At 44.8% G+C, this 15,189-nt stretch overlaps 1 protein-coding gene across 1 annotated transcript in view; it reads left to right on the top strand.

Annotated features, from left to right (window-relative positions):
* Positions 1 to 15,189, top strand: part of TMTC1 (transmembrane O-mannosyltransferase targeting cadherins 1) — a 1,415,052-nt gene that overhangs the window by 456,875 nt on the left and 942,988 nt on the right. The window contains exon 6 of the mRNA XM_085652351.1: positions 13,232 to 13,313. Within this exon, the coding sequence (XP_085508477.1) occupies positions 13,232 to 13,313 (82 nt within the window). The remainder of the gene's footprint in view (positions 1 to 13,231; positions 13,314 to 15,189) is intronic.

Below are 15,189 nucleotides of genomic sequence, written 5' to 3'. Positions count from 1 at the left end.
GGAACATTTAGCGGTGGCTCTTCAGCGTTCCCGGCGGCCTTCCACCCTTAAGGCTTATGATAGGCATTGGGGTAATTTTGACCGTTGGTGTTCAACGTTGGGGGTCTCCCCTTTGTACTGTTCCTTGCAGGTTGTCCTTCAGTTTTTGTGGGAAGGTTTCGAGAAGGGTTTGGCTGTGTCTACTCTGCGGGCACAGTGGGCCGCTGTTCGGGCTTTTCGTTCCCCGTGGGGGAACCTTTCGGATATTGAGGACTTGGTTTCTCGTCTTCTTCGCAGTTTTGCTGTTTCTCGGCCTGTTCCTCGTCCTTCTTTTCCCCTGTGGGATTTGCCTTTGGTCCTGCGAGTTTTAATCGGTCCTCCTTTTGAACCTTTGGATGTGGTGGACTTAAAATTTCTGACTCTCAAGGTGGTTTTTCTGGTGGCGGTCACCTCTGCTCGTCGTCTTGGGGAGTTGGGAGCCTTGATGGCTCGGCCTCCTTTTCTTTCCTTCACGGAGGAGGGTGTGGTGCTCCGACTGGATTCTTCTTTTGTACCGAAGGTTTCTTCGCAATTTCACAGGTGTCAGGAGTTGGTTTTACCTGCCCTGGGCTCTGTTTTGGATTCTCCTGGTGGTCCCCAGTGGTCTTTGTTGGATGTGTGCAGGGCTTTGCGCATTTATCTGGACCGTTCGGCGGTTTTTCGCAAATCGGACTCCCTTTTTGTCTCCTTTGGTGCGGCTTCCCTTGGGAGTAAGGCTTCTTCTGTGTCCATCGGCCGTTGGCTGAAGCAAGTCATTTCCTTGGCCTACTCTCTGTCTGGTTCTCCTCCTCCTCTGGGGGTTCAGGGTCGTTCTACGAGAGGGGTGGCTGCTTCTTGGGCGGAGGTTCAGGGTGTTCCTCTCTCTGAGATTTGTAGGGCTGCCACGTGGGCCTCTTCCAATACCTTCATCAGGCATTATCGCCTTCTCAATCTGTTGGGGGATGATGGAGGTTTTGCATTGGGGGTGTTGAGCTCTGTTCGCTCCTGATTGTTTTTCTGCTTTATTCCAATAAATCTCTGGGTTTGTTTGCTGTCCTGGTGGTTTGTTGTGTTTTCTAGTATGAATGCCGGGGTTTGCTTTGGTATTTCTCACTAGTCCATGACGGTGTCGAGGACGGAGGGACCTGGGGGTAATGTCCTATTACTTACCGGTAATCTTCATTACTCCGGGTCCCGTAGTCCTCGACACCGTCATGACTTCCCTCCCTCCCTCCCTGTCTGCCGGCCTTCATTATGGCTTGGTATTTCAGGAGGAATGCTGGGACGGTACTCCTTATGTACTCCCAGTGGGAGGGGGAAGGGTAGGTCCAGCATTCCTTCGTTCTTTTTCTGTCAGCGAGATAGTTACATCTCACTAGTCCATGACGGTGTCGAGGACTACGGGACCCGGAGTAATGAAGATTACCGGTAAGTAATAGGACATTACTCACTGTGGGCCGGGCTGTGGACCTGGTAACACTGACTCCTTATGCTGCACCGTAGTCACTTCTCGCAGCTTACTGTTTCTTACCAAAACGTGTTTCTGAAGATAAAAATAAGGGGCTCGATCCACAAAGAGCCTCCACACTCATGGCGGGGGTCCCCACACTTGTGACTGGACCAGTGCTTATTTTGAGCTGGTGGTGTCTGATTCTCGACACCGGCACTTAATTGCCAACACTGGCACTTATGATGGCGCTGTGTGTCTAATTCAGAGATTAGCGCAACAACAGTATGCATTAATAATAACTGGCACCTGCCACTAAAGCCATTCTTATAGCTTTGGGGGCCTGGAATAGTCTGAGTTGTGACACGTGTAGGTGTGTGATGGTTAGTAGTTGTGATAGTACTGTCATTCGCAGCCCTGACAGGGTCAATGAGGAAGCCGGCACTTATGTTTATTTCCAAATTAAGTGCTAGACGGGACCTCCGTCCTGCTGTTACCCATTGCAGATGTCCTGCCACTAGTGCGGGGCCCTCTCCATGACTGCGGGACCCCCGCCATAAGTGCTTTGTGAGCCGACCCCAATGAGTATATGTGAAGCAACAGATGCTTCCCTCGCCTTGCCCTTTAGTACTCCTGGCACTTTCCTTAGGACCCCGCGCCAGCAGAGGTTGATGCATAGAGACATTTCATTCTGTCTGAAACTCAAATTATGTAGGATAATGGAACATCCCAAGTGCTTTCCCTCTTTTTGTTTCGCAAAAAAGCAATCATTGAATTTAGCATGTTGTAGAGAGTTTGATTGGATTTTGGTATGCTATAGGTGAAGAGGAAATACGTCATTTTTTAGTCATAGCGACCATTACACATTTTACATGTGAACTGTCTTACATTTTTAGGTCACGGCTAAAAACATAATCAGCTGCCAGCTGATAGGCCTATTGTTTCTAATGCAGGGCATATAGCTAGAGTGCATGTAAGGCCAGCCCCTTGCTCGTGATTGGAAGACTTTGTTGTATGTCTCAGTTGTCTGGTCTTGATTTCATGCCTTTCCTCCCTAGTCTAGTGTTTTTAGTCTCACAGAGCTCTGATTGCATGAGTTGTTGCCTTCAACTCTAAACTCAAGGGACACTTTTCAGGTCTGATCTGACAGCTCTAGCTATCTAATAGCCTCATGTGATCACAAAAATGAAGCAATACATAATATAATGATAACATTTATATGTAGAAGAGCTTTGGAACAGCTCCCTTCATGCATTGCTTAGAGTGTCATCCACATTCGTGTTCAGTTCCAAGACAGCATGCCGGGAGAGGGCAATAGGCCACTTGCCTTCAGTCGCTGAAGGCACCAACCACATTTTTAGGTTTTGCCTGTGAAATCTCTTGCAATTAAAAAAGATTTTCTTTTAAAGGGGCTTACAACCCACCCTTACTTTCCATTTGTTCATCTGCATGCCACTCTGCTTTCCTTGCTTTCTGTTTGTTTTAGCATCCTATTTCTTTTTGTGTTTGGGGTTTGGGGTTCTCTTCTTGTGCTTATCATATCAGTGGAGCCTGGATCAAGTTCTCCTTCCTTTGAACTTTTCATCTGCATTTTCTTTTTTCCTTGAGATCAGGCGTGTTTGTCCACTGCATGTCATTTGCGCAGCTGTGCTCATAGTGTGGATTCTTCTTTGCTGATGAAGCTGTGCATTTGAAGGTTTGTCATCGCAAACACACTCACAGATTTCATGATTTAAAGTTATTATTTTTCTGTCCCCAACTTTACCCGCGCCCACTCTTTCCTACGTGGATAGAAAAGGGGATAGAGCTGCCCAGCTTCTTTGGAGATACATGCTTAAAACGTGAGAACAGAGGGGCACTTCTGGTTCCCGCGAGTGCAGCCACACAGCTGATTGATTTATTGTTTTATATTGAGCCAACTTCACCCTACCGCATTTCAGAGCTCTGTGTCTAAGGACGGGGTGAAAACGCCATTGCCCTGTTCTGTTATTCCCTTGTTACTCGCTTGAGGCTCATGCCTGCACCACTTCTCCTAGAAGGCTGATACCTGCCTTCACCATCCCTCCTCCTGCCGCTGAATACTCACCTTTCATGGCCCCTCCCGCTAGCAGCCCTCTGCCCCTGAGGCAATCACCCCTCTAGGAGTCTGACTGCCTTTCACATCCTCGCCCTCTACCAGTGTGCAGGCCAGGAAACGACAGCCTCGAATTTGGAAATCCAGCCCATTAAATAAAATATAGTTTATGTGTGTATAGCTTATGTATGTGTGTGTATTGCATGCAACCTTCACAATGTTGGCCTGACTTGTTATGCCAGTAAACTGTGTGGTATAGCAAGGTACATATGTTCTGGCTCTGTTTCTGGCTGGAGCTTGGGAGGTGGGGCAGATGAGGTCAAATTGTTCAGTTCTGGTTAGAAAGTTTCGACCCTTTTTGGTGAAAGATACGACCTTTGAACTATGCTTGCACGCACCGCCGGCTTTAGTGCTGGTGGCGTCTGGTGTGACAATAATTTTTTGCACTCCCACACCTCATGATCGCCTCCTCGGATTCTCTCACTCCCACTGGGCAAAAGTGCCCCTCATCTCTCCAATCATAAGTTATTGCTAAACACAGCGTCCCCACCTGAGGTCAGCGCCCCCTAAACAGGTCAGCGCCCAGTGCGACCGCACCCGTAGCACTGCCCTAAAGCATGCCCTGTTTGCATACATTTTTATTCATAAACCAATAATATTTCTCATTTGTGCTTCCTCCCTCCCGTAGGTTTCTCTTTCTTTTGCTTTTTAGTAACGTCCTTTCTGTTTTTAAGTTATGATTCTGTTTTTGGACAGTTGAAAATCACTGCTTATCGGGGCACCTTGATGTGCTTTTTAATGGGCTTTGTTGGGCTCAAAAGCTACGCTGGGCGCTCCAGCACTGAGCGCTACGTGACTTGCTTTATGAAAGCAGATCTCAGCCCTGGGAATATTAGTTCGCTGAGCCACCTTGCTAACATTTGACCATGCGACTCACGGTCAGCTCACAAATCGCCGCACTTGTTGCATTAACACATGGATCTATCTCACTCCAGTGCACACATCTGACCTGCGTGTTACTCCCTTTTCTCTTCAGCAGAAACTTAAGTCAATGAGCTATATCCACAGATCTCCTTCAGGAGAGGACGCTCCTCAGTCATCGGCTGCTCTCCATGCTGAGCCCGGCCTCTCTCTCCATTAGAAGGGAGCGAGCATTTGTCTGTTTCTTGCGGGTCACTGATGGAGATGCCTACTTCTCTAAAACAAGCAATGGCAAAGCCAATTGGTTTCACCTATGTGAAATCTATTGGCTTTGTCAATGCTTTTCACTTGCTGCGCAGCAGTTGACCTGCGGTGTAACATGGCTTAAAATGTTTAAAATACACTATGATGCGGCCAGCATTGTCCGCGTCTTAGCGCTTTTTAATTTTTATTTTTTACTTTAAGCCGTATTGCACAGCAGCTCCACTGCTGTGTAACGTGTAAAAACACATTGACAAAGGAAATAGAATTTGCATAGGCAAAACCTATTGGCTTTGTCAATGCTTGTTTTATCAACCTACTGGATAGCCATTTGGTATCTTGAGTGTTGGGCAGTGTGAGTGATGGCACTTTGCCAATTTACATGGCAGACTGCTTAAGGTAAGGTGTTCCCTAAGGTGCAAGGGAGTCACCATGCAGCCACCATTTTAAATCTGTGTGTACACCAATGCACCATTCACACATCAGGGCTGTATAGAAGTGTGAGGCAGTCCACATCACCGCCCTACTCCTCATAGAGGTATTGCTGCTGCTTCTGAGGGCAAAAGCTGTATGTGTAGGATGGTGCCTGCCTTGATTTTCAAGCAGGACATACGTGCTGCATCTTTCTCTGCAGCTAAGTCATCAGTGCGGGTCTGGTTTTAGGACCGGTAAGGAAAAGATGATAGGCAGGGCATGCAGGGTGAGCTGGTCATGTTATCATCTTCAGCCCAGCCCACTCCCCATCAGGCAATGTTTCCCTGCAGTGTGCTTTGTTATTTCCCCCATGCTTCCTGCTACCCTCCCAGCAGCCAATTGTCACTGTAGTGTATTAGTCTCCTTAGTCACTTCACTTATGCTGTGTGTCGTTTCAGGGCCGGCTCGAGGGCGCTGCGAACGCTGACTTGGGGTGGGGGCGCCCTGTTTGTTGTTTCAAAAGCACCAGATGCCACATTCCTTGTCTCAGCGATTTTCAATCATCAAAAATTTCAGATCTCTGGTGATTAATGTTCTTCCTGGACAGAGACTGGAGCTTTGTCTGGTAGACGAAGTTTTGACTCATCATAGCGCAGAAGGTTAATATGCCTGCTGCAAAGAACGTGTCCCTATCAGATCACAAAGTGCATACACTATAAATAGGTCAGTGGGTTATCGCTTTTGTCAGAGAGATCCTTTTGTGCCTTGCAGTTTAAGAGTTAAAATCCTGATATAGAGAAGTGAGCTCTTAACTGTCCTCAAAGAGCTGCATGCAAACTGCAAGGAATATATTACAGTTACTTGTTTTTTGGCCCAGTCTTTTCTTATCCTAATATTGCAAAAAGAGTTCATTCAGGTACAAATCAATTCTTATTATTAAAGAAAACCCCTAAAAATGGTGTTACATTTTAAATTTTGAATTTGTGCTTTTCCGGATCACAGACTCTTAAATTATACTGCCTACCAGTATGGATGGCATGAGACTCCTACACCTTGTAGACCTCTGTCTTATGTAACATTTCGTGGCGAGGTGGTCATGGGGGGCGCCAACAAGCATTGTCGTACAGGGCGCCACCAGTACTAAAGCCGGCCCTGTGTCGTTTGGTTTTTGGAAGTCAGATTTCAGCGGTGGCCTGTAGTCATCCCTTCTCCATATCAATGCACTACAAATGTCCATTTGAACCCTTTCCCAGCTCCGATGGGAGGAATAGCTTTTCTAGGGCCGTATAACAGTAGAAGATGAAGGTAAGGCAAAGAGGCAACCATCTTTGAATGGAGTTTGTATTTTATTCAACAATAGCAGCATCGCATACTACAAAGCGAATGCTGCTAGACTGCCAGTCCTGCACATAATTAAAGCAAGATTTCACAAGCTGCTCTAAAATAAATAAATGCCTGGAAAGCTACATAAATTTCCTTTTATAAATCACTATACTGACATCTGAAGTCAAGGAGTCCTGCATTCACACTTTACATAAGCGGTTTTTCTTTCGTTTTTTATTTGTTTGAGCTGACATTCATTCACGCTCACCCTGAATGGTGCCTGGTGGGAGGACTGGTGCAGCCAAACATGAGCAATGCTCTATTGTGAGCATGAGCGGCAATGGTTCTGGGGTTTTTCCTAACTTATAAGACAGTTTGCCTTAATGTATTTACAAACAGATCGACTAATTACAACCAAGTGTGCTCATTGTCTGTTACTGTTCTGGCTGCAGTATCCTGGTGGGGCTCACTCTAGGCCGAGAGCTGGTCTTGTTCCATTGACTGGACTATGAGTGGACTTCACATCAGACAGATGCTGCACACACTGTATGGATTCCTGGGATAGACTTCCACAATCACTTATGGGATCATCGAGTTGTGGTGATATCCCCAGTTTGTTGCACCGCCTGACCAAAACTGTCCAAAACACAGTTATTTATCAGAGCCACTTTTTAAGTTACTGGACTGCTTACATTTAAAACAGGTTGGTGGTAGGAGTAGGGCGGACGTGCAAATCTCTCTACTGTAACTTCCTAAATCAAGAGTGTGCTTTGTCTTTCTCATTACAAATTGCTTGCAATGAGAACATGTCAGGTCTATTTTCTTTTGAAGCTCTTTAGTTTAAAAGTAATTTGCAGACTGTCGACCAACGGTTTTCACTCAATCTCTGGAAACATATTTCTGTCTGACTTCACTAGCAGGACTGCTCCAGGGCTCCTGGTCGTGTATGGCAGCTTCACCCATGCCTGGATTTTGGCCAACAGCACTTTACGTACTGGAACTTTTAACTCTATATGCAATGCTAAAAGTGAAATTGCAAGACTCCAGCCGCCGCATGTGCAGGTAAGAGCTGTGTGTCCGGGTTGGGTGGCGATTTGAAAGATGACCACGAGGGAAATTTAACGAAATAATTAATTTTCCCTCGTTGTCGTCTGTCAAAATCCTCCACCACCCAGCCCACTGCCCTACCGCCCTACCGCTCCACCGCTCTTACCTGCACAGGCCTCGGCTGCAAGACGCAGAATGAAACGTGCTGTGTTGGCTTAAAAGCCCGAGCTGGTTGAACTTGTCACATGTCAAAGGGAGCATTTGGCAGCTCTTCACACAATGGTGAAGTGAGGAAGTTGAGATTAAATTACAGATTTCCTTTGCCACAAATTTACGAACTAGATTAGCCAACACTGCTTTATAATAAAATGCTAATATTTATCAGAGTTCTCGTTTTTCTTTTTAAAGCTCATAGCCCAGTGAGCTGTCCACGGTCACACTTTTTGAGCAGGGAACGGATCGCTTTTAAGTGGACCCGTATCATGTGAGATTTCTTTAGCTAGTTGCAGTGGTGGCTGATCCAGTTTTGGGGTGGTGGGGCAACACAAACGCAGGGGAGGATGAGGTGAAAATATATATTTTTTTAAAACCTGCTTCTGCGCCCGCCACCTGAGAACAGCACGGTGATTGGCTGATCTGGGTGAATTGATGCTCACTCAGGCCTAGGGAGCCTGGGACTTTTCTCCAACCCGGCTGTTGCAACATAGCTGGGTTTGGAGAAATATGAGTGCACATGTCTGTTTGGCCGACCTAAGATGGCCTGCCAAGCTGACATGTAAATTTACAAGTTCCTGTTAGAAATGGGGGTCTCTAGTTGGCAGAGTTGAGTACCTTTGACCAAGTAGGGGCCCTTGCTTCTAGTCGGGGTAAGGGGGCTACACTCCTAAAATAACCCATGCTCGCCCCCTTGGTAGCTTGACATGAGAAGACAGGCTTATCTCAGAGGCAGCGTGTAAAGCATTTGTGAACCCATACAGTAATACAGTGAAAACACTACAAATGGACACCACACCAGTTTAGAAAAATAAGTAATCTTTATCTAGACTTAACACAAGCCAAAACAACATAAATCTACAACACATCATCAAGAATATGACTTTCAAATGGTAGAAATAGCTTAGTTCAATGTATATGGTAAATGCAACACTTTACTCTCCAAGTACCTTAGATGCTTTACGCAAAGCAAACAAAAAGGGTTGCAGGGAAGGTGATGCTCCGTTCCTTACAGTCAGTGTAGTGGATGTGTTGGTTCCTTACAGCTGAGCAGGGGAGTTGACGCTTCCTTACTGCGCGGGGAGTTGATTCTCGGTTTCTAGATGCGATGCGACGATCCGGTGCGATGCAAGAAGATGGCGTCTTTGATGCGATGCGACAACTTGGATGTGATGCGTGCACGCCCAACGGCTTTGCAGCAAACTCGGTGGATTCTTGAGCCGCGACAGGCCCTGTGACACTCTTCTCCAGTGATGCGACGGCAACCTCTGAAGCGGCGATACGCTTCTCCGGCAATGCGACACGCTTTTTCGGCGATGCGTCGGCAAACAGCTGCGGCACGCTTCTTTGGTGATGCAACGGCAACAGCTGCAACGGAGACGCGCTTCTTCCTCATTGCGTCGTGCTTCCAGCTCCCAGCGACACGCAATCTGTAGAGGTCCCAAAAACAGATGCCGGCACCTCTCTGCAGGTAGAATTCCCAGCAAGGAAATTCAGGGAAGCTGGGAGTGAAGTCTTTGTGTCCCTGAGACTTCAGAACAGGAGGCAAGCTCAGCTTCAAGCCCTTGGAGATTTTCCTCAAGATGATAAAGTACACACAAAGTTCCTTTTCTCCTTTCCTTGGCAATAAGTAAACACTGCAGGCCAACCCCAAACAGTAACCAGTGCAGGGGCAGTCTCCTCCTTCAGCTTCCTTGGTTTCTCTCCTTGGCAAAGGGTCGCCTTGATTCCCAGAAGTGATCTAAAGTTCTGGGATCTGGGCCCCAATATTTTTACTACTAAATCCTCTGTTCTCTGAAGGCAGAGAGTGTCTGTACCACATTTTATTACTACTACTAAATGCCTTCTGTGAATACCAAAAGTAGTAAGCTTAGGATTTTGTCTCAAGTTAGTAGTAGTAAAGGTAGTAGTCCTAACTTTACTACTACTAAATGCCTTCTGAGAATATCAAAAGTAGTAAGTTTAGGATTTTGTCTGAGATTAGTTCTGTGAATCGGCCCCAGAGTGTCTATACCTAGTCAAAACCAGATCTGTCCTCCCTGGAGTAGCTTCTTGGCAGGAGGTGGAGACAGCACTGTTGAAAGCAGACCTGGCCCAGGTAGCTGAAAAGAAATCTCCTCCCCCGACTCTCTCTTTTCAATGTAGGCTCAGCCAAGTGAAAGGAAATCTCCTCCCCCTACTCTCTATTCAACCCAGGTCCTATTCAGCCTAGTCCTGACTCATCAGACTGCTGGAGCCAAAGCCCTCTCCAGCCCCCTGTCATCCATAAGCCAGACATGCAAAACACAAAACTAGCAGAGGCATATTGGATGGTTAGGCAAGAAAATACCTACTTTCTAAAAGTGGTATTTTCAAACACCGAATGTAAAAATCACCCATACTAAAAGATGTATTTTAACATTCTGAGTTCAGGCATACTAAACTCGTTTTTCTACCTTGTTCCCTGGGTCAGTTAGGATTATAAGATGTTATAATCAAACTGCCCATTCTGGCCTATGGGAACAGGTAACCTTGCAATAGTGAAAAACAAAATTGGCTGTAATTCACTATCAGGACATGCCACACATACCAGGGCATGTCCTACCTTTTACAAACAATGCACCCTGTGCATAGGGGTACCTTAGGCCTACCTTGTAGAAAAGGGAAGGTTTAGGAACTGGCAAGTGGGTGCACTTGCCAAGTCGACATGGCAGTCCCAGACTGCACATAGGCCCTACAATGGCAGGCCTGAGCCATATTTTACAAGCTGCTTCTGTGGGTGGCACAATCAGTGCTGCAAACCCACCAGCAGCATTTGATTTACAGGCCCTGGGCACACATGGTGCACTGCACTAGGGTCTGACAAGTAAATCAAATAGCCAATCATGGAGTCACTAATCCATTACAACAATTTACAACAGGGAGCACTTGCACTTTGGCACTGAACAGCAGTGGCAAAGTGCCCAAAGCATCTAGACCAGCAAAAACATAGCAAAAACATAGGAGGCAACAGCAAAAACATGATAGGGAGACCCACGCCAATGGTGCTAGGTCTAACAGTGCCCAACACTCCTCCCTATAGCGTGACTTTCAGCAGAATGGCCCTGCCCATACCTCGGCTGGCAGTAATGAAAAATAAAATTATAATAAAATAATTTAATTATCATTTTATTTTTCAGTGGGACGACGCCCTACGGCCATAACGGTGGAGTCGCCCATGGCCAGTTGTGCTTTTTTTGCTAGACATGCAAAGTTAAAGCTGACACTTCATTTCCAAGATTGCAATCCGTTTGCCAAAGAGCCTGGACTAACGCAAGGTGACTCTGAACCCTGCTTTATTGGTTCCACAATGTGGCATATGCTAACCCCTCCCCCTTTTAACTCACTTACACTATATTATGGAACTTGTTCTTGCAACAGCTGGATCAGGAAAGTAGCCATTTGCTGTCCATGGATATACCAACTTGGTTTTATCTACAAAGTATCCCTGTCTCACGTGTGACCCTTTCAGCCATACAAGGCGTTTTAGGCAACATTGCTGTGCCTGCTGGGAGGTTTACTGGCATATTCATAATAGGAAAAGTGAAAATATAAATCTCAATTTTGCAACGTGATGGTGGCTGGAAATTCGGGACAGCAGAACATGTCATAGCAGCTTGTTTACATTTGTTGGAAACCACCACACATGTTAACACGCCCTAGCAAGCAAACACCAGCTTTAGACAAGTTGGTGGACCATGGACCATTCTGGTCCAGATACACAATGCAATGGGTTAATAGGGAAGGGACAGTGCCCAGAGGCTCTTTTCATGTATGACAGCTAGAGATAACATTTGAAAGAAATGAATGTACAATTGTCATCTATTCCCCTTATTATGTCTTCATTAATATTCCAAATGATGCACATATGTGTGTTTGGGAATCTTGCATCTGCATTTCTACATCTCCATGATGCCATCAATGTATATGCAGCGTGCAATTATTTAGAAATATGCCTATACATAACATTTGTTTTACCGACCACTGTCTACAAACGTAGCTTGTACTATGTCGATTGCTTGTAAAACACTTACTGACAGAGCAAGCATTCGGTGTGGGATCGGGAGCCAGACAATGTTTCGGCCGAAATGCTTTTGATTTTTGTCTTTACCTATTGCTCGCTAGAGCTGCAGACCTCTAGATATCTCTGTGAGTGGACAGTAGTGGAAGATGAGACCCAGGGCATAGAACCGTTCCACTGAAAGAAGCAAATACATGTACAAAAGCGGCACAGCATGGAGGAAATGTGGGTTCAGATCATGCACCACACCCACAACATGTCACACTTTCACATTGTAGGATTCTACAATCAAACCCACTAGTACGTTGTCTGCCCCTTAGCAGGGCCACACAGTGTCCAGAGAGGCCACATAGAAAGTTATCAGCCACGTCTTTGCATTTGCTCTCATCTCAGTCTTCTTAAGGTTTGATCTAGGAGGACTGTGGTTGAAGGGGTCAAAATGATTGTATTGCCTTCCCTGACATGAATTCAATGAATTGTGAGGGACCGGTGAGGCATTCCTTTGAGGATGAACCAGCGTATGTTCAATTATCAGTGCACCACACTGGTCTAAACCATGCTTGGTATGATTCTGTAAATATAGTTTGCTAAACAAAGAGCCATATACAAGCAATGTAATAGAATGAGAGGCGGCAGAGTTCTTAAAGGTCCTACATTGGGTCGAACGCTATCTAAATCGACTTGTTACTTACTTCTGAATGCGAGGTGGAATGCCTCCATCTTTGCTGATGATACACTGCTGAGAAAGAGACACTATGGCGTTTTGGGTACCAAAGATGAGTGACAGTGTGCATGTGTAATTACTTATTGAGTGCATATCAATGACACAAAAGACACATTTTAGTTCATAAGTGAGACCTATTAGTATTGAAAATACCTGTTTGCCTGTTTATCTAAACCTGGGCTAATAGCCCTACACTGTAAATGAGGATTCGCCTGTTTTATCACTTGGCAATGTTCAGAAAAGACGAAGGGTTTGATTTAGAGCTTGAAGGACGGGTACTGTGTTACAACGTGAGAGATATCATTTCCATCTGATTGCAAGTGCATTAACATAAGCATTTGTAATATGGCGGATGGCGTGAGAGATATCCCTTCCATCTGATTACAAGTGCATTAACATGATCACTTGTAATATGGCGGATGGGTTATCTGTCACGTTTTTGATGGAGTACCTGTCTCCCACACTCTAATTCAGGTCCTCAAATGAATAATTTATTTAGGTAAACAGGTCAAAGTGATACAGAGAAAAAACAGGGTATGACCGTTTCTACAAATATAAGATATGCTGAAGGAATGTCAAGCTTCTCCATTGTTTGGTGTGTGTCCAGTTTTTACCCAAAAAATGAATCTAGGTTTTACTGCAGAATGTAATAAAATAATTTCTCAACTCCCGGGATTGGTATATGTTAACAGGAAATACAATCACACTGTAAAAACAAAACATATTCACTTGGAAAAATAGTTTAATGATGATGTTTTTTTTTTTTTTTAGGTACCTGTCTGCAAGTACCAATCAGAATTCCTTATGCAAAGCAAGGCCATTTTTAAAAAGAGCTGCATTGATAATCAGCTATGTAAGTATACATTAGTTTATTCATTTGAATTAAACATGGTTATTATGATCATGGCACGAAGAGTACATGATTGTACAAATGCTTATACAAATTAATATATCGATTTTGACTTTTAGTATTGCGCTGTTTTATATGGACAACAATCATGATTTGTAAATATGCGACTGCCTTTACATTAAACGATGTATGTGTAGACGTTTTGAGGCATGGGTAAAGTGAGCAATTGCTCAGGGATCCCACTTTCCAAGGGCCCTCCTTTGCTTAGGGTCATCTCATTAGAAAAAAGGTTAGAGACCCTTGATTTTGATCATTGATGTGAGTGATTGACAAAGAATCAGAGCATATTTATATCTGTTTCATCAATTGGCCATAGTTGAACTTCAATGGGTGCTTGGTTTGCAGTAAGTTACTTGCTATGCTTTGTCACTGCCCTTTCCTCTTTGTTTAGCTCATTCTGTTTGCAACTCCATGAACGTTTCACTTGATGATGACTGAAACAGGTATTAGACGGAGGTGTGCTCTGGCCACTGCACTTAATTAGAGGGTATAGGAAGGTAGGCCAGCCATGATACCACAGTGCGGTTAGCAGCTCTCTGGGACCCAGTTTGATCTGCCAGTAAACAGTTGGAGTGTATGAATTTGAGGTGCCATATGTCTGGAAGCCATTTATAATGTATTTTAAATTGCAGGTAGCTCCACAAAATGCATAGCTCCTTGTAGTTGAAAGAAAATGAGGGACCACTCAGGTCAAAGGGATTCTTGCATGGCTTGCAACCGATGACACCGTCTCCTTCTTTGGACCCTACTCTGCTCCTGCACTGAAATTATACTCCGAGCAGCCAAATCCAACCTAATAGTTTTCCAGCCTGGCCTGCCCACAGTGTTTCCTGGCCTGACCCAACCAGCCACAATCTGGCCACCCATCTGTACCCTTCATGCTGTTCCTCCTTGCCGTGCCCCAGCTATCCTCTCTGGTACATGATGGTGTTCCTGGGAGAGTACAGCCTATATCTCACCGTTCCCTGCTCATAATGACTGCCAAGGCATAGCCTAGAGTGAGAAATGACCATCCGGATGCAGGCTAATTAACATTGTGTCGTCGGAGAAAATCAAAAAGCTTTAGCTACTACTTACAGGCTGCAATGTTGTGATTTTGTCTGACTGTGGATTTGTAAAAATTAGAACAGCTCTAGTTCCTTCCGCTTTAGGGTGTACGGCCCAACGTTAAGGAAGGTATCACTAGACTTCTTATATGAAATTCGATCAAATCTTTACAACAGTAAAAATGTCAACCACATTCATTTCTTTAAATCCTGATTCTTTGGTCAAAGTTTTCAAGAAGGATTAGTGATTAATATGATTCTCTGTACAATTCAGCCTTATGGTCCTAGCATGTCAATGGCGTGGTTTATTTTCCCTTTTTTTATAGGATCCATATTAAATCCTTTACTTAGAATCCAAAATCTTCTGTGGTCCTCTTCACACCCCATCCAATCCATCCAGACTCGTGCTAGAACTCCATGTAAAAAGTCGAACATTCAACATTGACCTTGGTCTGCCATGGATATGTTAAATCATAAAAACAAATATTTTATTTCTTACTAACTCACTGATGTGCCATGATTAGGGTAGGTTTTAGTATTCTCCTAGTTATAGGGACATATTTTAATAGCCCAATACACCTTTCTAGTCAGGGTAAGTCAGATACACACCCTACATTAACCTGTGCTCACCCTCTTGTAGCTTGGCAAAGAGCAGTCAGGATTTACTTTGTGCAACACTTTAATTACAGTAACACAGTGAAAATACCAAAAAAGACCCCAGACCAGTTTACAAATCAGTAAAACAAGACCAAAACAACAAAAATCCAAATAGT

This window comes from Triturus cristatus, chromosome 4_1 (assembly GCF_964204655.1).
Source record: "Triturus cristatus chromosome 4_1, aTriCri1.1, whole genome shotgun sequence".
Lineage (NCBI taxonomy): Eukaryota > Metazoa > Chordata > Amphibia > Caudata > Salamandridae > Triturus > Triturus cristatus.
The sequence above is the reverse complement of the archived record's forward strand: the minus strand, read 5'-3'. Positions and strand labels throughout refer to the sequence as shown.